The sequence below is a fragment of the Elaeis guineensis genome, chromosome 13 (genome assembly GCF_000442705.2).
Source record: "Elaeis guineensis isolate ETL-2024a chromosome 13, EG11, whole genome shotgun sequence".
NCBI lineage: Eukaryota > Viridiplantae > Streptophyta > Magnoliopsida > Arecales > Arecaceae > Elaeis > Elaeis guineensis.
The window spans coordinates 15,167,216-15,194,497 of NC_026005.2; the positions used below are offsets into that span (position 1 = coordinate 15,167,216).

Consider the following 27,282-nt stretch of genomic DNA (forward strand, 5'->3'; position numbering starts at 1 on the left):
TCAATATTAAGCCTTGATGCCTCAATATGATCTTCCTCAAGCTCCAAATGACGTGTAGCATCAGTGAGAGTCTTTATGCTCTTATTATGGGTAAGGTGCACCTTCATCTGTTCCCAGTTATGGGGCAAGAATTGAATAATAGCCTGAACCTGTTGCTCATCGGTAAGCACGTGACCTACATTCTTCAACTCACTAATCATATTGGACATCTCTCTTAGATGTTGCCTCATGTTATGATTTGGACGCTTCTTATAGGTATCAAATCTAATAGTGAGTTGTTTAAGTTTGGTAATAGAGGTCCCACCAAACTTCACTTTCAAAGAATCTCAAATCTCCTTAGCAGTATCAAACTTTCGAAATTCACGCATAACATCATCTTCCATACTGCTAAGTAAGATAATGCAAGCTTTGGAATTCTTTTTCTTCCAGGCCTCATAAGCCTCTCAGTCTTTTCTATGTTGGGCCATATTTCTTTCTTCGGATTCATCCAGGACATAGTTCAAAACATCAAGAGCCTCTGGTTCTTTCAGGACATATTGGATTTTTATGTGCCAAATTTCATAGTTTTCACCACTAAATTTCATTCCACTGTTCAATTCAGTAACTATGTTCTTTATTGTAGTAGCCATTTTCACAAATGATTCTATATAGAGAGACATATATGCATTAATTAATGTTTACCATAGCACACAATCATCTTTACATGATCCAATAAATTATCATAAAAAATCAAGTAACATGTAATCAAAAGATCATTAAGTTTCACAATCATCATCCATGTTTACATGTTTCATTATATTAATTTATTTTCTTATATAAAGACTCCCACTTAAGTAACAAATACTTAAATTGAACATGGTTAAACATATTGATGTAATGAAAATAAATTAATATAACAATAATAAAAAATATATATACATTAACCATTTCACCAAAATAAGTAAAATAAGGAAAGCATAAAAGAAATAATAAACCAATAAATTATGCAACCATACAAAATTAAAATAAATATTTACAAAATACATAAGTTCTTTGAAAAAACACCAAGGGACTCGGTCTAAGGAAACACCCTTCGAACAGGGATCGAGTCCAGGAACATATCATGTAGGTCCATTGGAAGTGTATAGTGCAAGTTCGACAACCACGGGCTTCCAAGGCAGACACGTCTCTCACTACGAAGCATCATCCTAGCAGATAGACAAACAGATCATCTAGCTTCCCTCTTTACATACTCAGCTATGAACTTCTGAATCACAACTTGATAGCACTTATATCCTGGTTCAATTTCTCAAATTTGGGTGAAAAATCCCTGCAGATACGGACTCCGCAAAAAATCTATGCATTATCAAGTACGCTCCCAAGTCAGTTTTCATGCCACCTATCCATATGACATCTTGAATCCTATGATGCAGGTAGATGATAGGATTCAGAAGTCAATCCATATCATCCTCACGAGTATTGGGATTCATGACAACATCCATCAGAGACACAAGATTCATCTGAAGCCTTTGTCTTTGTGCTTGAGTTCTAGCTACTATAAGTGTTTTCATTAAGGTTATATTAATTTTTTTTTCTATAACAAATACTGAGACTGTTAGTATATACAAAATATACAAACAATGATTAAAAACTTATTTTAATCAACCCAAAGTAGCATTTTCTGGATCCCAAAGGTGGCAGCAGTGTGTATTATCAAGTGGCCTGCATTGAACCCTTATATCTCATTGGTTTCTAGTCTAGATTGCGCAAATCAAATATCATTCTGAAGCTTTACATGTCTACTTTATAAAGACATAAGTTGCATAGGCCAAAACATGCATTATCATAATAAATTTAAGTCTCAAAGGCAGTAAATTAAAACTGGAAAATATTGCGTCCAGAAATGACAGATTTTATGGGTCAACTTTGGAGAGTCGTAACTCTCTCAATCCTTAACAAAAATAAGCATATGATCTGCCAAATCGAAGCTTAACATACATCTGTAAAATGGTATAAAAATTCGTCACATATGATAATATTTTCACAAAGAAAAGAAGACCCAAAGTAGGCTGCTTGTTAACTAAACACATACAGATTTCAGGTTTCCAGAATTAAGTACCTAACTTTGGGAGTCCATATTTTACTCAATATGCATCCAAATAATGCAAATAAGGTGTCAAATTAAAGTTAATCATACCAATTACAAGATTGACACATAAAATCGTGCATTGGAAAACATATGAACAGAGTAAAATAGTCTTAAATTAAGCACTTCAATAAGCACGAAAAAATTCAAAAACAATGGGTTTTCATGCCTCCAATCATCAATCAATTCCAAATTGCCATAAGAATCATGTTTAAACCAAAAAAACAAGCCTTCATGCTCTGATACCAATGTGGGAATTTGGCTACTTACCTCCTGTAGCACCGAGAATCCAAACCTAGCTTGCGATTACTGGTTCCCGATTGAAATGACGAACGCAAATCTATCAATTCCACACCCTAAATCCTTTCTTATGTTTTACAGAAAATTGAATGATTGAGAGAGGAGATTAAGAGGGAGAGAGAGAGAGTAGTGTTTCTATGTTTTTTCTTCTCATTTTATCAGTTTTTGACTTGGGAAGTTATATCTCATTTTTGATAACCAAACGTGAGTAACTGCTAGGTGCAGTTATTCTCCACAACCAAACTTTCCCTCCCATGTTGGGTACTGGACCACCCATTATGGGCGTATCAGGATCTACAACCCAACATTAAGCTTTTCAATTACTTTGGGTCATTGCAATAACCAAAAACATGATCAGAAATATCACAAAAAGACCACCTACTCATTGTCAGTATTCAGTATCATATGCAACAAGATGATAGAATCATACAAGCAAATGAGCATATGTCTGATTATTTCAACATGCAGGTTTTTGGAAAAACCGTACAATAGACATCAAAAGCAGAGAAGCAGCATTGCTAGTTAAACACCAAATATTGTTTATGGCATATACTCCCAGATCACTGAAACCCATTTGTAAGGTTTCAAGGGCCAACCATCATCCAGATCAAGCTCAAAAGGCTTGCTTGTACTGATACCTCATAGCGCAATAAACAAAAACCAACAGGTTCAAGAAGCTGAGTCCAGCTATAAACCAAAAGAAATAATCAAGATGCCCTTCATTCAAGTTATCTGGAATCCATCCAGGTTTTCCACCTTGTGTCGTTATGGAGGTCAGAATGCTCAGAACCAATGAACTTAAGTAGTTCCCCAGTGAAACTGTTACAAGATAAAGAGCAGTGCATAGACTTCTCATGGCATCTGGGGATTGGTCATAAAAAAACTCAACATGCCCAATTATAGTAAAAACTTCAGCAGCACCTATCAAGAAATATTGCGGAATTTGCCACAGAATACTCATTGGCACTGGAACCTCCTGATGTTCTAAACCAACAGCCTTTGCAATCTCTAACCTCTTTCCCTCTACCAAAGCTGCCGCTACCATCGATAGTATAGATATGAACAAACCAATTCCAATCCGTTGCAGATGTGAAAAGCCTCTCTCCTTGCCAGTGAACCTCCTTGCAGAAGGTTCAAGAATGATATCGTAAATTGGGATCCATATGAGGATGCTGATGACAACAAAAGTTGATAAAGAGGCAGGAGGGATATTGAAAGAACCAATGCTTTTGTCAAGAAACATCCCCTGCTCCAAAAACATGGAAGATACTTGTGCATTGGCAGCATAGAATATTATGCCAGCTGCCAGTATTGGGAGCATCCTAAGAACTATCTTCAGTTCTTCCACCTGTGTTACAGTACAGAGCCTCCAAGGATTATGAAGGTTTTTGCACTTATCATCAGTGTTTGATGTAGTGGCAGCCTTATCAAAGAACCTGCACAGTGTATGTTAGACATGTAATAACATGACACAATCATTCTTAGGAGTAAATAAATGAGAATGAAAAGTTCAATAGAGAGAGAGAGAGAGAGATGAGATGAGAGAGAATCCAATTGGAAAAATTCTAGCCTGTCTCCTATTAGTGCAAAATTAAAGATAGAACTTGTAAGTTGAAGACTCAGACCGAATCATAATCTAAAACATTTAAATATGCTTAAAGAATACTATGTGTTGGAGTGCATCAAATTGGTCATAAACAAGCAACATTAATTTGGCCCATGCATCAAAATGCAACATGTGGTAGCACAGATAATGATCCACAGCACTAAGAAACATATAAGCCAAATGGTAGCAAGTTCAAAAGCTTACAAGCCATAAACAAGTAACCAAAAACATTGTCATGTGTGCGCACATGTGTGCGAGTTACGTCTGTAGAAGTTGACTTTTTTTTTTAATTATAAAATCTATTATCTGAATGTATTTATTCAGTGTCTATTTCAATCTAATGGACGAATATTTATGAAATATGAATTGATAATCATTTCAACCATTAGATTGACATTGAAAAACCAAGATTAGCTAAAATTATAAATTTAAACTCTCTATTGGAATTCAGGCTCTTAATATTGAGCTTGTTGCATTCAAATACTTTAGGTTCTAGAGTTCAAGCATGTTCTGGCATACTTCACTTTAGTTTGTTTACATGTTGACTCCAGCCTATTGGCTGTCGCTAGTGAATGTATCTAGAGATGACAACCTGCATTGAGTTTTGAGATGACATCCCATCATAATACTAATATCTAAAGGATATAATGAACAGAACAGATCCACTATTCTAGCACTCAAATTCTCTATGTGTGTTATACAAATCTAAGAATATATCAACTGATATGCATTTGTGCAATACAGAAGTCAGAGAAGTACTTGAATTCAGCAGTGTGCTCCAGTTTCCGGCTTCCTTTGATAGCTGAGGTTTCACCAGGTAGCTCATAAAGGAGAGAACCATTATGAGGAATATCTATATTCCACTTGCGAAGAGATGCAACAATGACTTGGCACACTCTTGTAAGAGGGCTTCCTCTGGGTTGTTGAAATCTATAAAATACAGAGCCCAAGAAAAAACTACCAACAGCTAAACCCATGGATAGGGCACAAATGCCAAATCCCAAGCCCCACCCATAACTATCTTGAACCCAAACAACATACGTGGCTGATATGAAAGAACCAAAGCTTCCAGAGAAAGAAAGCCAATTGAAGAAAGAGCCTCTTTTCACTTTCTCCAGAGGATTGGTATCATCAAACTGGTCAGCTCCAAACAATGAAACACAAGGTCTGATGCCACCACTCCCTAATGCAATTAGATAAAGACCCAAAAAGGATAGCACATGAGCTGAGATTGCTTCTGAGCAAACAAACCCAACACAGGCAGGAGGCGTAAGTGCAGAAACTGATGCTGTAAGTGTTAAAATAACCATTCCCTATTGTACAAAAACAAATTATTGTTCAATAAACAACATATAGAAGATGAAAGCAACAAAAAAATTAACAGAAAATCACAAGTCTTATGCAAAGGAAGACAAAGTAGATGGGTAACGCATAGGATCAGAAAAATGCTGAAGTCAAGCATATCTCTTAAATACCATTTATGAATCAACTAGACAAAAGAGGATAATATCGATGTATAGGTAGTTATGAATTAAGCAACTGTTATGCTTACAACGAGGTAAACAGCCAGAAAAGCTGCTATTGTCCAATATCTTCCCCAGTATGAGTCTGCTAGCACAGCACCAACTAGGGGTAAAAGATTACATGTGCCTTCCCAAGTAGTAACATTTCTTGCTGCAGAAACATTACCTTCATGTAGCTTTGTTGTGAGAAAAGTCACTAGATTTTTTTCTATTCCAAAATATGCCAACCGTTCACAGAATTCAGTCCCTGTAATAGGTATTTGATTTTGTTCAGTAAAACTTTGTGTGCCATATGTATCAGTCCCTGTAATAAAGCTTGTGGCTAATAGAAAGAATGAAGATTGTCAGCTATTACCCAGGATGAAGAAGCAAGCTTTCCAATTTCCTGTGTGGTGCTTCAAGATAGGATTGCCTTTGATGTCAACTGATCCATCCCCCGTGTATGGTCCATCACCTCCATTCTACAGGATCAAATAATGAATTCCATAGAAATTACAATGACTTGATTCTTCCAGAAATGGTTAAAGAGCATAAAGTTCCCTTCTTGGATCATATAGCTAACATTTTATATCAAACAAAATTTCAAAAGGTAAACGGAAAGGAAAGTTGTAACTTCGGTTAAGATAATTTCAGAGACCATCCTCAACTTTTGAACTTTAACTTAGTTTATTATTTTCGAATATCCAAGCCAATCATTCTTTGATTTATTATTTCTAAAACTAAATCATTTACAACATCAGTTTCAACTTCTTTTTCTTAAATATGCACATCCTTTCAAAATTCACATGCTGAAAGCCTCAATTTCTCAATAATCCATTGTTTGACCTCCATAAAGATCACTATGACATCCCTGCAATTACCCCCGAACTAATTAATAAAATTTTACACTGCCAACATACTGAAATGTCATTATCTGTATTAATTTTTTTAAAAAAAATACACATACTGTTTTAATCAGTGAACACCGAAGATATGAAAAATGGCCTTATTTAGATATTTGTTTTTGTTGCATACAACTTGAAAGATTCCTCTGACACCGATATATAACGTTTGTTATAACGTCGTAAAAATCATAAATTTAAATCATGATTAGAATAGCGCAAAACACAGTATGAAGCCTCAAAGCTAACATTTTTCTCCTCTTCCTGCAGAGAATAAATCAAATGTTTAGATGATAACAATAAACAAAAACGACCAGAGTGAGAGAGGGAAGGAGACCTCGGAGATGGGCTCTTCCGATTCCCACAGCAATCTCTCGTCCACTTCCACCACCTCCATCGATGCCATGATGAATCCAAGTAACGATCAAGCAGACGAAGGACCCGTCTGAGCCGAAGAGAAGGAAGAGACTGGTGATGGGAGGGAGTTAAAGTGTCAGCAACCGCTGATAAGTGACCAACAGCATTGCATCTGCTGTTCTTCTCCTTCCCTCTTCTGGAGGTTGGCACAGGAAATGGGGAAATGCGATGGGCATGGCATCAAGAGAAAAAAGGCCGAGACTTCTTCTCGTATTTGGAGTTCTTCTGAGGCGACAACGCACCGTAGTTGGTGGCCTCCGCGAGACCCTTAAACGCTAAATTTCTCTATCCAAGCAACAGGGTGGTTGTAGAGAGACAGGGCGGGGGAGAGAGGGCGCAAGAAAAGGAGTTTGATGTCGACCGATGATATGGCATAAGTCCGAAAATATTATTATTATTATTAAGTTTGATATATTTTTGAGTCTGCTTACTTCAATGTTGGTGAGAGTTGGGAAAGAGAAGTGTCATGAGTTTAATCTTTGGGATTGGTTGGATCCATGAAATTAAAAAGTTTTTTTTGTTTCTTCTGTTATTAATAAATCTGGTTAGGAAAAACAATCCAGTTGCGAGAGGAAGTCTCCTTGCACAGTGAGTCTCACGCAGAGACAATAGTTGTCCGGCTGTGGAGATGGTCAACCACAACCAAACGTTTGGAAACAATAGTTGTCCGGCTGTAGAGATGGTCAACTACAGCCAAAAGTGGTAGTGAAAGTAGTTCTTTACATCCAAAATACCATCTAGTACCATTTTTTCCCCTGTTCCTTTCTCATCTAATGTTGCTTGACGCAATGTCTAACGATGGGTACCACCATCACATGATAATCACCTGCCACCAATTAATTCATCACAGTTACACACGCAAGAAACTGACTGGGAGAGTAGCGGCAATTTTTTTTATAAGATATCGATTGCATGATCTTAATTTCCTTAATCCAGTTGTATTATATACTAAATTTTGCTATAGTGCTCCAATTTTTTTTTTTAATTTTTTTATTATTAATTTTTTTGGATTGTCCAATTCAAAATAGATAGCATTGATTTATCTATTCACAATCAATTTTAACCAACCATATACTTGGTTGGTATAGTAAATTATTCAAATTGTAGAAGTGATTTGAAAATGAAAAATTCACTTGATACTGGGGTAAAAGTGGTATGAATATTATCCATTCAGATTCATTTTCGTATCCAAATCGATCCGAATATGGATAGAAATTTGAGAATCTGACTAATATATATTCGTATCCGTATCCATATTCATAAAAAAAAATGATATGGATAGACAACTATCCGATCTGTATCCAAATATTCAAATCTACATATAATTTTATATAATAATTATTAATTTTTTTAAAAAATATTCAACCATATAAATATATTATTAACTTGATTTATCATCTATTTAATAATATTTTTGATTCTGTAATCATAAAGTTTAATTATCTAGGTAATATCTGTAATTATATCTATAATTTCAATATCCGAATTTTATCCATTTCTGTTTAAAACAAATATGGATATGAATTTTTGCATCCCAATAATATCCGTATCCATATTTATGTTCGTCAGATGAAATAAATATGGATATAAATATGGTGATATCCGATCTGCATTCGATCCGATTTCAACCTTACTTAGTTGGTGTTGAAAATAATTAAAAATTTAGAGATATTTTTAAAAATTATTTATTTTTGAAACTGCTTCTTTTCTTTCTTTCTCTTTTTCTGATTTTTTCTCCTTCATCTCTGGCTGTTGCAACCTTCCCTCCCCTCATTGTTTCGACAACCACTGATCAAGCCTCGCCCCTCTCTCACCACCTCAACCACTTTACTCTCAATCTCCTACCAGCGATCAACCTCTGCCCACCTCCGCTCCTTCATTTTCTTCTTTAACCACTGCGACTACTTCTTTCTGCTACCTCCTCGATCTTCGATCGACAATCAAGCTCCGCTTCACGCTCCACTTCTCCTTTGTTGGCTGGTCTGATCAAGCCCCATCTGACCCTTTTCTTTTCTTCTTTACCTCTGATTGCCACCATTGCCTCTCTCCTTGCTACGTATCTTGATTGTCTCTGATCAAACCCCGCCCCTCCCCACTGCCTTGACTGCATTGCTCCGGCCATCTCTCTCCCCTTGCCTTGACCGCCTCCTCTAGATCTAATCATGCCATCTTTTAGTTCTGATTCCAACAATCTAAAACTCAACGAGTGGCCCGAGTGAAAGAGATGGGGGTGAAGGAGGAGGGGGATAGCGGCAGATATAACGAGGAGATGCAGGGCAAGAAAAAAATTATAAAAGATTGAAAAATAATAAAATATTATTATTTAAAAAAATAATAAAATATAGAAAAAGGAGGAGAATGGTGGATCTGGTGGTGGTACAATTCTTTATCTTTTACAATAAATATTATAAAAAAAATACCATAGAAAAACCCATTATATACTATATTCTTTTTTGAAAACCGCTTATACCTCGATGTAGAGTTCCATTTCATCCATGTCTGGACATTCCCTTTTTCCATGCGAATCACATATACCAAATACTTGTTCCGGTAAAACAAATTATCCTATCAAACATTCTTACATGCGTAAATTTGTATTTATCGAATTTCACAAGTAAAAACTTTTACTCGCTGATATGTCAGCATTTCAAGCGGTTGAAAATTTTATAATTTTTACAGCCCCTACTTGACCACAGTGCTTATTTGACTCAGGTTTCTAGAAGCAGAGTTCGCAAGTATGGTTTCCGCTTCACCACCAAGTGGCCTTCCATGCTCAGATGCAATATTTATGATCCACTTAGCAGCTGTCACAAACATCCAAATTTTCTCACTGCTTGTAAAAAGGAAATTTGGATTTCTACTACTTTTATGGTCTACCACGATACGGACAAGTCCCAGTTGATTGGAGCAGCTGGGGCCCGTTATTAAATGCTACAGTTTTTCTCAAGCCTCAACTGCTGCTTAACAGGTCTCAAGTGGACTGTCGCTGGCCCTTCGTTGCTTCAGGATCCAAATCTATCGCCAAGTCACTGCTAACTGTTGCTGTTCCTACTATACCTGTTAGTTGGAAAAGGTGCCAAGTCATTGTCAGCTCTAGCTCATGTTATTTTTGTAACTTTAGATCCCTCCCTCCTGTTTGCTCTGTGCCTGGGGTGGGAGGCTGGGCAACTGGCATTTCCTTCTCTGCATTACCCCATCTTTCCCTATGCCTGGTTTTGGTGTCATAGCATACATCCAACATCAGTGGAACGGAGTCGAAAGAATTCAGGAGCCAAACAGTCTACTCAGGAAGCTGTCCTGTGTTGATACCTCGTGGCATATTTAGAAGGGATCCAGAACTATTATGGACAATAACAATGCTTAATATTTGCCTCGGGGTGACCGATGAAGTGATCTCTTGATAACTTATATGCACATAATATTTTGCACAAAACGGGATTTTAAAGATTCACCTTTGTTCAAAGTGAAATAAAAATTCTTAATAAAAAAAAAAAGGTAACAAAAATCCTGCTAATATATGCACCCGCCTGCAGTGACCGTTATCATGTTTTCCTGCTAGCACTTGTTCGCGTAATATTTTTATACGGATTTTCGTTCGCATAGAACGTTTTTGAGCACGTCCTCACGTGTCAATCTGAAACATAGTCCCGTATCCGATGAGTGGATTCCCGATCGCTCGATCAAGATCAGATGGTCGATGTTTAGAATATTGTGCCTTCAGGCGCCTCCTCCACCGACGTAATTTGTCCCATCAGAAGGCATTCCGAAACGAACAAGCAACCGACAAGAATTTTTTTTTATATATTTTTTTGGTAGAACCGACAAGAACTTTTTTTTTTTTTTTGTGCAAACCGACAGGAACTTTGAAAGCAAGGCTAGCCTCGAGAAGAGAAGGAAAAAATATATATATATATAAAAGTCAAACTTCAACATGCGTACGGAAGTTTTTTTAAAAAGATCTGCAGAAGATTTTTTTTTTCTTTTTGGTAAAGATTTGCGGAAGATTGTTGAGCATGATTTTTAGGGCTGCCATCGAGTCAGCTGGGGATCAGGTATGGGTACCGATCAAATATTAAATGTTAATTGTATCTTTAAGAGATAATCAAAGCTAAATAATCCATGCTTTCAAAAGTTTATACATCCAGTATATACTAAAAGCATTAAATTATGAATACTAAACACTTGTACGTATGTATGTATAAATAGAAGTATTATTATATATGTATAACTAGAAGTACTAATATGGATAAAGCTTTATAAGTTGTTATGTAAGTGTATATATTTGATCACTAGATCAAAAGTATAAATAGATACATCAGTGTGGCAAGAGCAAAAGGCATTTCCATCGGACCAAAAAACATCCGAGTCTTGTAGAAAGGAACAATACGTATTTTAAAGTAGCAAAACTAGCCGTATTTTCCCCTTGCAGAACAATCATTACTCAAAGATTTCATTTATTGAAAATAATATTTTAATGAGATGGATTTATTTTTGCCTTTATATGGTTGGATTGAATTGAACAGAGAAAGAATATGCTTTATTAAAAGGAAAGAGCAAGAGATCATTCAGCCACACCTTATCTGAAGCCAAACTGGTTCATAGAACCTGCCGACCCCAACCCCTTGGCATCCCAAAAACTAGCTTAGCAAAGCTCGCCACTAGAAGACTTCAATGCAGCAAGAATTTTCATATCATTTGCAACCTAAACTCAGTTAACAAAATAAAAATGGGAGCGGTCAGATGCTGAGATTTCTATGCTTCCAGTTAAAGATAACATTGTCCTACAACCAAGCACAAATCTATGTTTTTTTTCCCTTAGGGGTTTAAAGCATGCTTTCAACCTTCTTCAGTGCCAGACAGAAGGCTCGAAGATACCACCACCAGAATACCAGTCAGCAATTCTGCCCACAGGCCAACTGCCAACCTACTTCTGATGTGTTAACATAAGATATGCCACACTGATGATCCACTGCCACATCGCACATACTCCCAGAGATCCCAACAGAGACACCATGGAAGAAATACCAAATTATTATTTTTCTTGTGAGAGAGTTATTATTTTCTATTACATGTTAATTACATAAGTACAACTGTCTCAACCAAAGCATATAAAGGAAATATGCTACTACAACACTAAAGGATTTGATGGAACCATGAATGACATAACAACTGTACACCAGGCTAGAGAATGTTCTGAGATTACATTGGAACAAACATTCAAGTTGGAACTCAAGAAGCCTTCTTGCTTTTATATTTAATTGCGCAGAAAGCATAAACCAGAAAGTTCAGAAAACTGAGTCCAGCTAAAAGCCAGAAGAAATAATCAAGATGCCCTTCATTTAAGTTGTCAGGAATCCATCCAGTCTTTCCTCCTCGAGTTGTTATATATGTCACAATTGTCAGAATCAGAGAGCTTAGGTAGTTCCCCAGTGCGGTTGTGAGAAGTGAAAGCGCACTACAGAGACTTCGCATGGCATCAGGAGACTGATCATAGAAAAACTCAAGCTGCCCAATGAATGTAAATACTTCTGCTGCTCCAACCAAGAAGTATTGAGGTATCTGCCAGAAAATGCTCAATGGAACTGCCACTTCTTGGTGCTCCAAATGCTCAGCCCTCACAATGTCCAAACGTTTTATCTCCACCAGTGCTGCTGCTGTCATGGCTAAAATCGATATGAACAATCCAATGCCCATCCTCTGTAGTTCTGAAAAACCTCTCTCCTTGCCCGTGAACCTCCTTACTATTGGAACAAGAATCCTATCATAGACTGGAACCCATACGATAACACTGATCACATCAAAGGTTGCTAGAGATGCAGGGGGAATGGTGAATGAGCCAATCGTTGTATCTAGAACCATCCCTTGTTCCACAAACATGGTGGAAATCTGTGCATAGACTGCCGAAAAAACAATGGTAGTGGCCCAGATGGGGAACATCCGTACAAGTATCTTCAGTTCTTCCACCTGAGTGACTGTGCAGAGCCTCCAGGGATTGGAGAAACTTTCAGTCTTCAAATCAAGATCTGACACAGTAGCAGCCTTGTCAAGAAACCTGCGGTACAAGTTTATGAATATTTAGCAGTTCAACATGCATTATCAGGCAGAAACAGCAGAGGAATTACTGTATATAAAAACCTAGCTACCAAAAAGCATACAATAACTAAAGAAAGTATTAGGTATTAAAAATGTTTTATATATCAAGAAAAAGTCATAACTCACACCATTTCGGGCGGTTGACAATAATCATCAGTTTTTAGTGGACATAAGGATCTGTTACTTGAACTTCATGATTTGATTTGACTGGAACAGAAAAGGACATATGTTTTGTTTTTAGACCTTAGTTGATAATATATTATCAAGATAAATACATGTTTGATATCTATCAAATAATAAAACCAAGTAAATCAGTCCACTCTTAGTTAATTTCCAATGGCAAGATAACAGTAATATACAGACTGAAGAAAAAATTGGAAATTTACACAGTACTAAGTGAATACATCTTTCTGTTGAAAAGTCATGAATTTATAATATCAAGTACATAGCATATGAAAACTGGAGATGCAAACACGTTTAGAACGTACCAAAGCAAAAATAATGAACAATTTGACTGAACACTATTCACCATGGAGTTACAAAAATTAACTTATTCTGTTAATCTTTTGAAACGATTTCAATAAATTCTTCCGGTTATAACCTAGTTTTATAATTTACTTTGATGCTGTCCTCTTATGATATGATAGATAACTGAATTCTAAGACTGACCATTTTTGACAGATTATGGGTTCTCAAAAGTAACACAGAGATTGCCAGAGAATCTCTTGACGATTTGCAACCAAAATTTCATCCGCAATGTTTTCCAATCAGCCAATTGCAAGTCTACAGATGCAAGTCCAGCCTGAGTAGCAGAATTACTTAAGGACTTGACTCAATATTAATTCAACAATTAAATATATTGAGATATAAAGGAAGTTAAGAGACGTACTTAAGTTCGTCAGTGTGCTCCAATTTTCTACTCCCTTCAATTGCTGATGTTTTTTCTGGTAGTTCATATAGGAGAGAACTATCATAAGGGACATCTAACTTCCATTTACGAAGAGAAGCTACAGCCACCTGGCACACTCTTGTAATAGGGCTTCCCCCTGGTTTTTGAAATCTATAGAGTGTGGTGCCTGAGAAAAAACTTATAATGGCTAGGGCCATGAACAATGTAGGAATACCAAAGCCCAAACCCCACCCATAGTTGTCTTGCACCCACACAAGAAAACTGCTGGATATGAGAGCACCAATATTCACAGAGAAATAAAACCAATTAAAGAAGGACCCTTTCTTCACTCTCTCTGCTGAATCGGTGTCATCAAATTGATCAGCACCAAAGGAAGAGACACAAGGTTTGATTCCTCCAGTCCCTAATGCAATCAGATAAAGACCAAGAAAGAAAATAGCATATTGAGCTGGATTTGCTTCTGGGCAAACAGATTTCACACAGGATGAAGGCCTAAAGCCAGGAACCGATGCCGAAAGAGTCAATGTACCCATTCCCTACACCCAAAACAGTAGCATTATTAATTTCCCGAATTAGATAAGATGGAAAAAACAGATCATAAGTCACAAGCAGAGCAACCAAACACACGATTACAAGAAAGAAACGAGAGAAAAAGTACTTGTACTTACAATAAAGTATATTGTTGAGAAGACTGCTATAGTCCAGTACCTTCCCCAGTATGCATCTGCCAATATTGCTCCAATCAAGGGGGTGATGTAGCAAGTTCCTTGCCAAGTGGTGACATTTCTTGCAGCAGAGACATTTCCTTCATGTAGTTTTCCGGTGAGGTAAGTGACAAGATTGGTTGCTATTCCGTAGTAGGCCAAACGTTCACAACATTCAGTCCCTGTGATTTGGTTATAGAACCTTGAGCGCAGCGATGATGCCTAGCTGATATATGATGGGCTAAACATATCAAGTAATGTTAATACCTAAGATGAAAGGGCACGCTCTCCAATTGCCTGTGCCATTCTTCACTACAGGATGTCCATGTATGTCAACTGATCCATCTCCTGTGTACGGTCCGTTATTTCGATTCTACATATCAAACAACAGATATCCAATGTGATGGAATTTTATAAAGTTTTAAATAATCAGAAACTAGAAGGTATGTGAATTTTAAAAAAGCCCCATCAACTAGCATAACAAAATGAATTAGCATTTATAATCTCAATTGTGTAACCGAAATCAGATAAAAAGCGAGATTTAGACTTTGCAATGGCAACCCAAACCTTCATTCTGATGACAACTTCTAATTGATGTTTTGATCAAAAACAAATTTTCCCAAGTCAAGAACTATTAAGCTCAAGCTTTAAGCGAAGGCTATGAAAACAGCTAAATGAAAAATAATCCCAGGTAACAAATTACCTGGCTATGACACTTTTATCAGACAGGTTAAGTACTGTGGAGGGGAGACATTCAAGGACTATTTGAGTTAGAGCACATAAAACCTACCATCCATAAATCAGTAATAGGAACTTATGAGCAGTTGCATCTATGGGATTCCGGATAGCTCAGCGGAAGGTCTAGGTGTTTAAAATTTTTCATTCAAAACACCCAGCACATCAAAACCCTAATTTTCAGGATCTCTTGATAATATCAATCAAAGCATGAGTTAAATAAGCAGGATTAGAAGAATAACTGTAACGCTTATTATAATTTTCACTAGGTGTCCAAGTGTTCGCCCTCTAACGATGATCCACATAGGAATCGATCTAAGGACAGCACTCCTTCTACACCTTGCTTCAAGAGTTCTAGTTCCTAGAACTCAACAAGCATTCAACCGATTAGACCCGCCTCCAGACGTGAGTTTGAACCTTTTAGAACCTCTTTCTGGCTTTGATCTCTTTCTTTAGGACCTCTTAAACCCTTTGTCCTAATAGGAATAGGCTTGTCTTAAAAGAACAAACCTTGTTCTAAAGGAACTAGAGTTTTAAGAGAAGGAGAGAGGGAGTGGATAAGGCTTGTAGGAATCGAATGAATGATCCAATGGCCGCCCCCTTTAACTAAGTTGAGAGGGGGCACCAGATGAGAAGTCACACCTCAAATGAATTGCCATATCTTGATAACATATCAGAAATTTGAGAGTCTTCAAACAGAAGGACTCGTCAGACTTGATACGTCGATTCATTCCCTCCCTCGCGTGCACGTCAGAAAGAGATGCAAATGGCATCTCTTCTGAATTCAGATAAACCCATAAATTGCCATGTGGTGAGGGCACTTGAATTTGAATTCAAAACTCCTGATAAGAGGATAAGAGGTGCCTCCTTCTGCCCAAAGTAGGACTTCTCAAGCACCTCTTCGCGTGATCAGCAGATCACCGCACGTGCCAAGAAAAAACCAAACGTCCCACGCCCATTCAAAGCCTTATTCATCCTTTAAAATATGTGCCAAGGAGGTTAAGGATCTGATCAAGATGCCACATAGGTCAGAGACCCAAAGCAAAAGCATTCTGGTCCTTCTGCATGCCAAAAAGAATGAGGGCATGCGCCCCTCTTCTTTTTTAGCACCAAGAGTCCCAACCCTTGGGTCTTTAACCAAAAAATGTGGATAAGGCATTAGGCGCCCCATTTTGGACCGCCTCCAGGTTGCTTGACCTAATCCAAGTACTCACCAAATTAGGTTAGCCAAAAAGCAAGTGATCAAATCTGATCACACAAAAAGCTAGGATTTGTCACACATGCTAGCATGCTTATTGGTAATCCGATTGAATTCAAAATTTCAATCAACCATATCAAATGGATCCTTGATCAATTCCTTTATGTGTGTGACCTATTGAGTTTCACATCTAACCAGTAGTAGGTCCAGATACAGGTTGACCTAATTTGATTAGAACCTTTCTAATCGATTAAGATCCAAACCGTGCCGATTCGAGTTCAGCAATTAAAACTCTTTCTAATTGAAGATCGAATTAAATACTTTAATTCAATTAAACCTACAAATCAAGATGGACGTCTAGCACCGTATCATGACTATCCAGAAGATATGAAATTTAGTAAAAATACCAAATACATCCTTTAGTGGTATGTTATCGTGCAATTCAATACCTCGATCATTCCGCATCTCGAATATATTCATGAATATGGAATCATGTCAAACTCAAACACATATTCATATCGATTCTCCATCAATCAATGATGACTCCAATGATGAAGCATTAGAAACTCTTTCTAATCTTCATCGAGTTTCTAATGTTTCATCCTGCTTTAGCTAAAGACTTCTGAGTCATCTAGAGATTAGAATGCATAGGATGACATCTTCTCTTACTAGGAGTGATCGATTTCTTATTGACCGACTCACAACCTCCATACATATTCCACCATATCCAGAATATCCCATACATGTTTTTATGTCATGCCTGGATATGAACTAAAACATGAATTCACGTGCACAAGATTTCATGATGGTCTCAGGTCTAAGGATCACTTGCACAACTCCCACTTAAAGAACCATCTTTTAATATGTAAGTAAGGCTCCATAAGATATTCTCTATCGATGAATCAATTCAGTGAACTCATTCCCTAATGAGCATCCATATTCTTGTATTAATATCCCACACAAGTGGCTTGCGAAATCAGCTATCCTTTTCATCGAGCATACATAGAATGTGCCGGTCTATCCAGAACATTGATCTCCGACTCAATATTCCTACGATCAGAAATATTTTAGATTAGAATTTTAGGTTTCATAGGTATGAACTCTTCATGGCCCTAAAACCATTGTCCTAATCTATAGGGTTCATCATAATCTTAAATACAATACGATGCAGCTATAATGATAAATCAATGCCTCATTTATTTCATAAATAAATAATGTCATTACATAAGTTGGAAGATTACAAAAAAAAATCCCATCGCATCACTCCTGTGATTGGCTTGTAGGACACTATTCTTTCAGTCTTCCACTTGCACTAAAGTCAATCGCCTTTGTATCTTAATCACATACAATCGAGATGGTGATCCAACAGCTGCTGCGATATGACCTTAGTGAATGGATCCGCTATATTGTTCTTAGTATCGACTCGTATTACCATATCTTGTCTTTCGACAATTTTATGAATGAGATGGAAGCATCTGAAAATGTGCTTGGGTTTATAATGAAACCTAGATTCCTTAGTTTGAGCAACGATCCCAGTGTTATCACATTAAATTGGCACAGACCGTTCTATCTCAGGAACCACACCCAATTCTGTGATGAATTTTTTCATCCAACAGCTTCACTAATAGCAATGTATTCTAGCTCTATAATAGAGTCAGCTACAGTATGTTGCTTGAAACATTTCCAACTCACTGCTCCTCCATTCAGGATAAACACATAGTCTGATATAAATTAGCTATCATCCGGATCAGATTAAAAATTAGAGTCTGTATATCCTTCTAGTTTCAATTTTGATCGACCAAATTATAAAAAAACATCTTTAGTCGTTCTTAGGTATTTAAGAATATTTTTCACAGTTTTTCAATGATCCTTTCCTGGATCAGTCTGAAACCTACTAGTTATGCCTAAAACATAAGCTACATCAAGCCAGGTACATAAGATGGTGTATATGATCGATCCCATAACCGAAGCATAAGGAATTTCACACATTCTCTTTCTTTCCTTAGGTGTGTTAGGATATTTTCTTGGAGAGACATATGCCATGACTCACAGGCAAGTAACCTCTTTTACTTGCCTCCATGTTGAACTTTTTCAACACAAGATCTATGTACCGAGACAGGGATAAGCCTAGCATCCTCTTGGATCTATCTTTATACATCTTTATATCCAGTATACAGCATGCTTCATCCAAGTTTTTCATGAAAAACTTATTTGATAGCCAAGTCTTGACCGATTACAACATTGGGATATCATTCTCAATGAATAGTATGTTATTGACATACAGAACTAAGAAGATATTAGTACTCTCACTTGTCTTCTTATACACACATGGTTCATCCTCATTTTTGATGAAACCAAACTCTTTGACTATCATATCAAAATGGATGTTCCAACTCTTCGAAGCTTGCTTCAATCCATAGATTGATTTCTTCAGTCTGCATACTTGATTTGCTCTCCCACTAGAGATAAATCCCTCTGATTGAGTCATATAGACCTCTTCTTCAAGATTACTATTGAGGAAAGCGATCTTGATATCCATCTGTCAGATTTCATAGTCGTAATATGCAGCTATAGCAAGCAAAATCTGAATGAATTTGAGCATAGCCTCTAGTAAGAAGATTTTATCATAATCAATTTTTTACCTTTACCTGAAATCCTTCACCACCAACCTAACCTTGGTAGGGTTCAACTTGACCATCTGCTCCGATCTTCTTCTTGAAGATCCACTTACACCCTATTGGGGTTACACCCTCAGATGCATCAACTAAAGTCCACACTTGATTGGTATACATAGAGTCCATCTCGGATTTCGTGGCCTCTAACCACCTATCAAAGTCTCTACTCATGACAGCTTCCGAATAGGTCAGCAGATCATGATCCTCAATGATGTTGATCTCCTTGTCATTCCCAATGACAAAACCATATCTTAGAGATACCTGTCGCACTTTATCTGACCTTCGAAGAGGTGTGTATAGTGAATGTACCTTATCCTTGGGTACTTCTGGTTGAGGATCTCTTTGTGGTCGAACCATAAATATTTCTGAAATGGTTTGTAGATCTTGAACTTTCCTAAATTCAACATTCCTCCTATTACCTCCTTGGATAAATTCTTTTTTCAAAAAAGTAGCATTACCTACTAACAAACATCTTTTGTTCAGTAGGATGGTAGAAGTAGTATCCTTTAATTTTCTTAGAAAATCCTATAAACCTATACTTGTCTGATCCAGCACTTAGCTTATGTCCAAAAATATTCCTGACATAAGTAGGACAGCCCCAGATCTTAAGATATTTAAGATTAGGCTTCCTTCTTTTTTATCTCATATGGAGTGTTAACAACAGACTTTGAAGGCACCCTATTCAAAATATATGCGTCAATTTCTAGGATATCTCCAGAAAGATATTGAAAGATCCATGAAGCATATCATGGACTACACCATATCCAATAGAGTATGATTCCTTTTTTCCGCTACACCATTTAACTGTGATGTATAAGGAGTCCATTCAAAGAGAATATCTTTATCCTTGAGATGATCAAGAAATTCACTGGATAAATATTCTCCTCCTCAATCAAATCAAAAAACTTTGATATTTCTTTCAATTTGTTTCTCGACCATACTTTGATACTCCTTTAATTTATTAAAGACTTTCGATTTGTATTTCATCAAGAACACATATCCAAACCTCAATAGATCATCCGTGAAGATGATACAGTAGGAATATCCTCCTCTGGCTTGAGTTGTCATCGGTCCACATATATCTGAATATACCAGAGCTAACAACTCTCTTGCCCTCTCTCCATATCCAATGAATGGAGCTTTGATCATTTTATCTATGAGACAAGATTCACAAGTTTCTAATGATTCATAATCACAGGAGTCAAAGAACTCTTCTTTGTATAACTTATTTATCCTTGACTCACTGATATGACCAAGACAGCAATGCCAGAGATATATAATATTTATATGTTCTCTCTTTCTTTTCATATTTCTATGAATATGAAGGACATTTTTATTGAGTGCAATAATCAGAAGATTTTCAACTATATAGCCACTGCCATAGAATTTATTAGAATGATACATGGAGCAACCATTGCCCATTATCTTTATTTCAAAATCTTATTTTAGTAACAGAGGTACAGAAATAATATTTTTAATGATCTTAGGCATATAGTAGCATTCTTCTAATTCCAGAATTTTGTCCGACAGCAAGTTCAGCTGGTAGGTTCCTACAGTCTCGACATGAATGGACTCTCCACTCACATCGAAAAGCTTGAAGTCACCTTTCTTCAGCCCTTTGATTCTCTGTAGTCCTTGCAATAAATTATAGATGTGGGAACCACATGCGGTATTCAATATCCAAGAATCACTGGCTGAAGCACTCAATGAAAAGGTAGTATGTATCATATACATACTTTTCTGTGCAACACTTGCACCATACTTCAAGCTTGCAAGATAACTCTTACAATTCTTCTTCCAATGTTCCACCTCGTCATAATAATAATAGATAATTTTTGCGGAGACATTCTTTGCCTTCTTTTTGAAAGCATCATCACTGATTGGATCTGAATCAAAAATATCCAGAAAATAGGAGATCTTCTTCTGTGCGAATACTATTCGCAAATTCCTCAACCAATCCATATTGTTCGAATCGGTCAACTTATTAGCATCAAGAATGCCATGCAATAAGAGTGAAGATACCATGATGCAGATATTTAATTCACATGCATTAAAAATAATGGTATAAGCAGACCACTCATGATGACATGTATAACTAGATGAGGTCTTCTATCTAGTCATGTCTTTCACTATTTTATCAGATACCATAGCCCTCACCTATGGTAAGCGAGAAATCCTAATCGGATCCCTTAGTGGGATTGAGATCCTAATTCCTCAAAGAAGTCTTGTGGATAGCACAACAAACCCCAATGAGTTCAAAAATAGAAAACTCTTTCCAATTGTCTTATGCAATTCTCAACAAAGCCTTACCTTTAAAATATTTATAGCCTTGTGGATAGCACAACAAACTATAATGGTTTAGTTAAGTCAGATCCTTCATTTTCATACGATCATATCTGAATAAATGCTGGTCTTGTGGATAGCACAACAAAGCAACATATTCAAATATGCCATAAGCATCTCTTATGCACTAAGACAACCCCACATCAATCCCCATAATAAGCCTTGTGGATAGTATAATAGACCTACTACAATTCATGACTGGGTATTGGCTTAGCATGAAGGAAGGCTTATGTAGTGATCTTAACACGATCTTAACACTAAACATCCCAAATTCAGGCTGAATTAACCCAATTGGACAGTTAAGTATAAGATTGGTGGGAGGCTCTCCGTGCTTTTGCAACGGTCTTAATTAAACAACCACCGTTTTTGAAATATTTAGACACCAATCAATCAATCACCGTCGAACTCGGTTTGTTTTTGGTTTCCATCACTACGACTTAATATAATTTTTAGAAGAGCTTTATGATCTTATGCACATCCTACTTTGCATATTTCATAATGATGCATAATCATACTTAAATCATGACAATCATAATTTGAAGTAATGCATCTAAATATATCTCTAAGATTGACTAGGATTTGAATGTTTAATCGGACTCATCTCATCGTCCGTATTGAACTTAATAAAAAATTCTCAAATCTTAAATCATACCAACATACTATCCTTTGATTGTATTAATCAAGGAGGCTCTGGTACCACTGTAGGATTTCGGATGGTGCAGCGAAAGGTCGAGGTGTTTAAAATTTTTCATTCAAAACATCCAACGAGCCGAAACCCTAATGCCCAGGATCCCTTGATAACATCAATCAAAGTATAAATTAAATAAGCAGGATTATGAGAATACCTATAACGCTTATTCCAATTTCCACTAGGCATCCAAGTGTTTGCCCTCCAATGGTGATCCATACAGAAATTGATCCAAGGACAGCACTCCTACACTTTGCTTCAAGAATTCTAGCCCCTAGAACTCGATCAGAATCTCCTTCTAACTTTGATCTCCTTCTTTAGGACCTCTTAAACTCTGTCCTAATAGGAATAGGCTTGTCTTAAAAGAACAAATCTTGTTCTAAAGAAACTAGAGTTGTAAGAGGAGAGAGGGAGTGGACAAGGCTTGTAAGAATTGAATGAATGATCTATCTGCCGCCCCCTTTAAATAGGATGAGAGGGTGCACCAGATGAGAAGTCACACCTCACATGAATCACCATATCATGATAACATATCAGAAATCTGAGTCTTCAAACAGAAGGACTCATCAGACTCGATACGTCGGTTCATTCCCTCCCTCGCACGCGCATCAGAAAGAGATGCAAATAGCATCTCTTCTGAATTTAAATAAACCCATAAATTGCCATGTGGCAAGGGCACTTGAATCTGAATTCAAAACTCCTGATAAGAGGACAAGAGGTGCCTCCTTTTGCCCAAAGCAGAAGGACTTCTCAAGTGCCTCTTCGTGTGATCAGCAGATCACCACATGCGCCAAGAAAAAATCGAACGTCCCATGCCCATGCAAAGCCTTATTCATCCTTTAAAATATGTGCCAAGGAGGTTAAGGGTCTGATCAAGATGCCACATGGGTCAGAGATGAAAAGCAGGACTCTAGTCCTTCTGCACACCAAAAAGAATGAGGGCATGCGCCCCTCATCTTGTTTAGTGCCAAGAGTCCCAAGCCTCAGGGACTCTAACCAAAAAATGTGGATAAAACATTAGGCACCCTATTTTGGGCTACCTCTAGGTGGCTTGACTTAATCCAAGTACTCACCAAATTAGGTTAGCCAAAAAGCAAGTGATCAAATCTGATCACACAAGGAGCTAGGATTTGCCACACGTGCTAGCATGCTTACCGACAACCCGATTGAATCCAAAATTCTAATCAACTATATCAAATGGGTCCTTGATCAATTTCTTTATATGTGTGATCCATTGGATTCCACATCTAGCCAACAGTAGGTCCAAATGCAGATTGATCTAATTTGATTAGAATCTTTCTAATCGATTAAGGTCCAAATCATGCCAATCCGAGTTTAGCAATTATAACTCTTTCTAATTGAAGATCAAATTAAATACTTTAATTCAATTAAATCTACAAGTCAAGATCGATGTCTAGCAACGTATCATGACTATTCAGAAGATGTAGAATTTTGTGAAAATACTAAATACACACTTCAGTGACAAGTTATCGTGTAATTCAATCCCTCGATCATTCTGCATCTCGAATATGTTCATGAATATGGAATCATGTCAAACTCAAACATATATTCATATCGATTCTCCATCAATCAGTAATGACTCCAATGATGAAGCATTAGAAACTCTTTCTAATTTTCATCCTGCTTTGGTCAAAGACTTTCTAAATCATCTAGAGATGAGAATGCATAAGATGACATCTCCTCTTACTAGGAGTGATCGATTTCTTGTTGATCGATTCACAACCTCCATACACATTCCACCATATCTAGAACATTCCATACATGTCTTTATGTCATACCTGGGTATGAACCAAAATATGGATTCATATGTACAAGATTCTATGATGGTCGCAGGTTTAAGAATCACTTGCACAACTCCCACTTAGAGAATTATCTTTTGACATGCAAGTAAGACTCCATAAGATGTTCTTTATCAGCGAGTCAATTCAGTGAACTCATTCTCTAATAAGCATCTACATTTTTGTATTAGTGTCCCACACAAGTGGCTTGTGAAATCAACCATCCTCTCTATCGAGCATACATAGAATGTACTGATCTATCCGAAAAATTGATCCCCAATTCAATGTTTCTACGATAAGGAATGCTTTAAATTAGGATTTTAGGATTTTAGAATTCACGTACATGAATTCTTCATGGCCCTAAAATCATTATTCTAATCTATAAAGCTCATCATAATCTTAAACACAATAAGATGTAGTTATAACGATGAATTAATAGCTCATTTATTTCATAAATAAGTAATGTCATTACATAAGTTGAAAAATTATAAAGAAAAATCCCATCGCATCGTTTATACGATTGGTTTGTAGGACACTATTCTTTCAGCATCTAATAGAATTCCCTAGTCACCGCTTCCAATTATCTAACAGAAGGCACTTAGTAGTTACTTTGCTCAATTATTCTTGACGCCTACAGACCTTTAGCATTGCGATCGCAAGTTTCCTGATTTCTTTTCAATTTGTGTTTTCCCCCTATCGGCTGATGGAGATTAGATAATCTAATCTCATTTTTCAAGGGATATGGAACATGTTCTTATAAGGATCTAATTTTTCCAAGGCTTCACGTCAAAGCACGACCAAATAAATCATGCCACACCCAAATTGGAGAGGAATTATTTACCCAACTCCATCAGAAATCCAAAAAAATCTGAAAGACGGACATAACTCAATAGCTTAAACACAATTTCTTACAATAATAGCGATCGTCTCCAGATTCACACGAAATAATCATTAATAAAAGAAATAAACCCAGCACAGAACTTCCTAAATCGGCGAATAATCAAGGAGCCATAGACGGAAGATAGATACGACAAAATTTTCATCGGAATTTAAAGCTATAAAGGAAAAAGCAGACCTCTTCCGATAGGAGGCCGTCTTCCAAGAGCGATCGCTGATCTTCCTCCTGAGATCCCATGGATCGAAAGCCGAAAGAGAGAGGGGAGATTACGCAATAAAAGGCTAGTGAATTAGGGATTCGAAGGGATTTTGTAATAACGAGTTAATCATCGAGAGACTAGCTCGCCGGGAAGGACGGCGTGGTAGACCCGACCAAGCTGGGAGTGGTATTCTTCCGCTGACGGGGTGAGAGCAGATTGAAGACCGAGCATCCACAGTTAAAAAGTAGAGGGCAGCCTTTAGCCAATCGTTTTTCCGTACATAACCTCTATAATATCAACATTTATATAAATAGTTTATACATTTATCTGTTAAGAATATTTTAATTATCTTATATATATATATAGAGAGAGAGAGAGAGAGGGGGAGGGGCTCTTCCTCTATCCATCACGCACATGCATGATTTTTATTTTTTTTGTTAAATAAAAAATCCCTTGATTGCATAATTAGTTGTATCCAAGATGATTTTCACTGGGCGGCATGAGAGAACGAGAGGAAGTAAAATTAGCCCATCATAAATATTATAAAATAATTATTAAAATTTAAAAATTATTTTTATTAGTATCAAATTTTAATAAAATAATTATTTTTTAAAAATCGGATAACATCATGCCAGCATTCTTTGATATCAAGAATAAACAAGATGATTATAAAAAATAATTTAATGCAGACAAATGAATTAGTAAAATAATATTTTACAAATATTATATTTTGAAATTAAAAAATATATTATTTTAATTTTAAATTGCTAACTTCTTAATGAAATTAGGTGGGGTGGGTGCATTAAAAAAAAAATATTCATAAAAAAATTATATATATATATATATATATATATATATATATATATATATATCGATTTTTGGATAGTGTTCACGTAAATTTTAATATGGAGGGGTATGTACGTAAAATTCTTTTTCTATCCGGTTCAAGCAAGAGAAACGGGCTGCACTTTAAACAAGGATTTTCCTTGCTTCGCACAGATCTATCGTTAGATCGCTTACCGCGCAGATCCGTCTCATAAATATTAAAGCGACTACTGCTCCACTCGTCCATCCGCACAACTCTCAAAGCGACCCGTGGTTCGTTTATCCCTCTCCCTCTCTCGTCCTTTTCTCTCCTCTCTACTTCCCCTTCTCTCTGGTGAGCTTTTCGGCAGTCTCCGGCAGCGATTCCTTGCGGCGCTTCGGTCCCAGTGGCAACACTCGATGCTGGATAATCTTCATTTCCAGATTGGTGTTTTGGTTAGTGACATAGGCACCAATCTTGGATTTGCTCTGTTTCGTTGTTAGCTCTGGATTTTCTCGTAACTGGACGTGCTGGCGATAGAGAACCATCAAAATTTCAACTTCTGTGGAGAAAGCAGAAGAAAGTGATGGTACAGTTTCGATCTTTTTGCATTTTGTTTGCTGAAAATGGGATTTTTGGGGCTGGGTTTTGATCTGGAGACGGGGTTTGGGGGCTGGTGGGTTCGATGATTGGGCTGGGGAATGAGGACCATGGTCCGCCATGGCTGAGCCCGCTTCTGAAGACGAGCTTCTTTGTTCCATATTGTTCAGGTATTTGTTCTTATTCTTCTTGTAGAAATCGTTGAAAGAAACCATGCAAAGAGAGGAGTTTGATTTCTTAAACCCAGGCCCTTGTCGTCGGCCCGCCCTCTGCCCAATCTTCAGCTTCCTCTTTTAACTTCTCTGCTTCTTCCTCCATTTACTTTATTGATCTTTGTAAAGAACTAAAGCGCAAAGAATGCCCTCTTGATTTAATTTCCACGCAAAGAGTTGAATTCTTGTATGTACTTTCGGTTTCGAAGCCCAGCCAAAAGATAGATTTTGATCTGGATTTTGAATTGATGGCCTTAGAAATGTGTAGATCTTCTTGACATTTGTTAGGATAAGTCAATCCACTCCCAACTCAAGTCAACTGACTACCGACTTCGATTCAACCAAAGCTGATCGATCGGACATACAATCCCAACTCTACATCGACTAAATATGCGGTTCCGACTTTTCATCAATCAACTGAGCGAATCGCATCGACTTATCGTCGGTTGACCGACTAACGATTCGACTACTACCGATCGATAGCAGACAACTTAGACCATCGGCATAACAAAACTATTAGTCGACGGTTATGCATAGATTCTACTGATATATAGTCGGTTCTACCGACATA

General features: G+C 37.0%; 2 protein-coding genes across 2 annotated transcripts; both read right to left on the bottom strand.

Moving 5' to 3' along the window:
* Positions 1-1,600: 1,600 nt before the first annotated feature.
* On the bottom strand, positions 1,601-7,154 carry LOC105056491 (protein NRT1/ PTR FAMILY 8.3). Its single transcript, XM_010938708.4, has 5 exons — positions 6,773-7,154; positions 5,910-6,015; positions 5,584-5,801; positions 4,791-5,344; positions 1,601-3,861 (listed from the first exon to the last, which is right to left on the bottom strand). Exons 1-5 carry the CDS (start codon positions 6,839-6,841, stop codon positions 3,039-3,041), a joined length of 1,770 nt encoding a protein of 589 aa, XP_010937010.1. The 5' UTR covers positions 6,842-7,154; the 3' UTR covers positions 1,601-3,038.
* Positions 7,155-11,867: 4,713 nt separating this feature from the next.
* Positions 11,868-25,369, bottom strand: LOC105056492 (protein NRT1/ PTR FAMILY 8.3). Its single transcript, XM_010938709.3, has 5 exons — positions 25,073-25,369; positions 14,827-14,932; positions 14,524-14,741; positions 13,835-14,391; positions 11,868-12,904 (listed from the first exon to the last, which is right to left on the bottom strand). The coding sequence occupies exons 1-5, from the start codon at positions 25,130-25,132 to the stop codon at positions 12,082-12,084; spliced, it is 1,764 nt and encodes a 587-aa protein (XP_010937011.1). The 5' UTR covers positions 25,133-25,369; the 3' UTR covers positions 11,868-12,081.
* Between the last annotated feature and the right edge of the window lie 1,913 nt (positions 25,370-27,282).

What these genes read in the sequence shown, in the direction of transcription:
- LOC105056491 (XM_010938708.4), bottom strand. Translation starts at nt 6,841, where the DNA reads ATGGCATCGATGGAGGTGGTGGAAGTGGACGAGAGATTGCTGTGGGAA. An exon ending in AGCTTGCTTCTTCATCCTGG is followed by an intron (nt 5,802 to 5,909) that starts GTAATAGCTGAC and finishes TACCTATTACAG; the next exon opens with GGACTGAATTCTGTGAACGG. An exon ending in GAGCACACTGCTGAATTCAA is followed by an intron (nt 3,862 to 4,790) that starts GTACTTCTCTGA and finishes TACACTGTGCAG; the next exon opens with GTTCTTTGATAAGGCTGCCA.
- LOC105056492 (XM_010938709.3), bottom strand. Translation starts at nt 25,132, where the DNA reads ATGGGATCTCAGGAGGAAGATCAGCGATCGCTCTTGGAAGACGGCCTC. An exon ending in AGCGTGCCCTTTCATCTTAG is followed by an intron (nt 14,742 to 14,826) that starts GTATTAACATTA and finishes ACCAAATCACAG; the next exon opens with GGACTGAATGTTGTGAACGT. An exon ending in TCTCAACAATATACTTTATT is followed by an intron (nt 14,392 to 14,523) that starts GTAAGTACAAGT and finishes TTTTGGGTGTAG; the next exon opens with GGAATGGGTACATTGACTCT.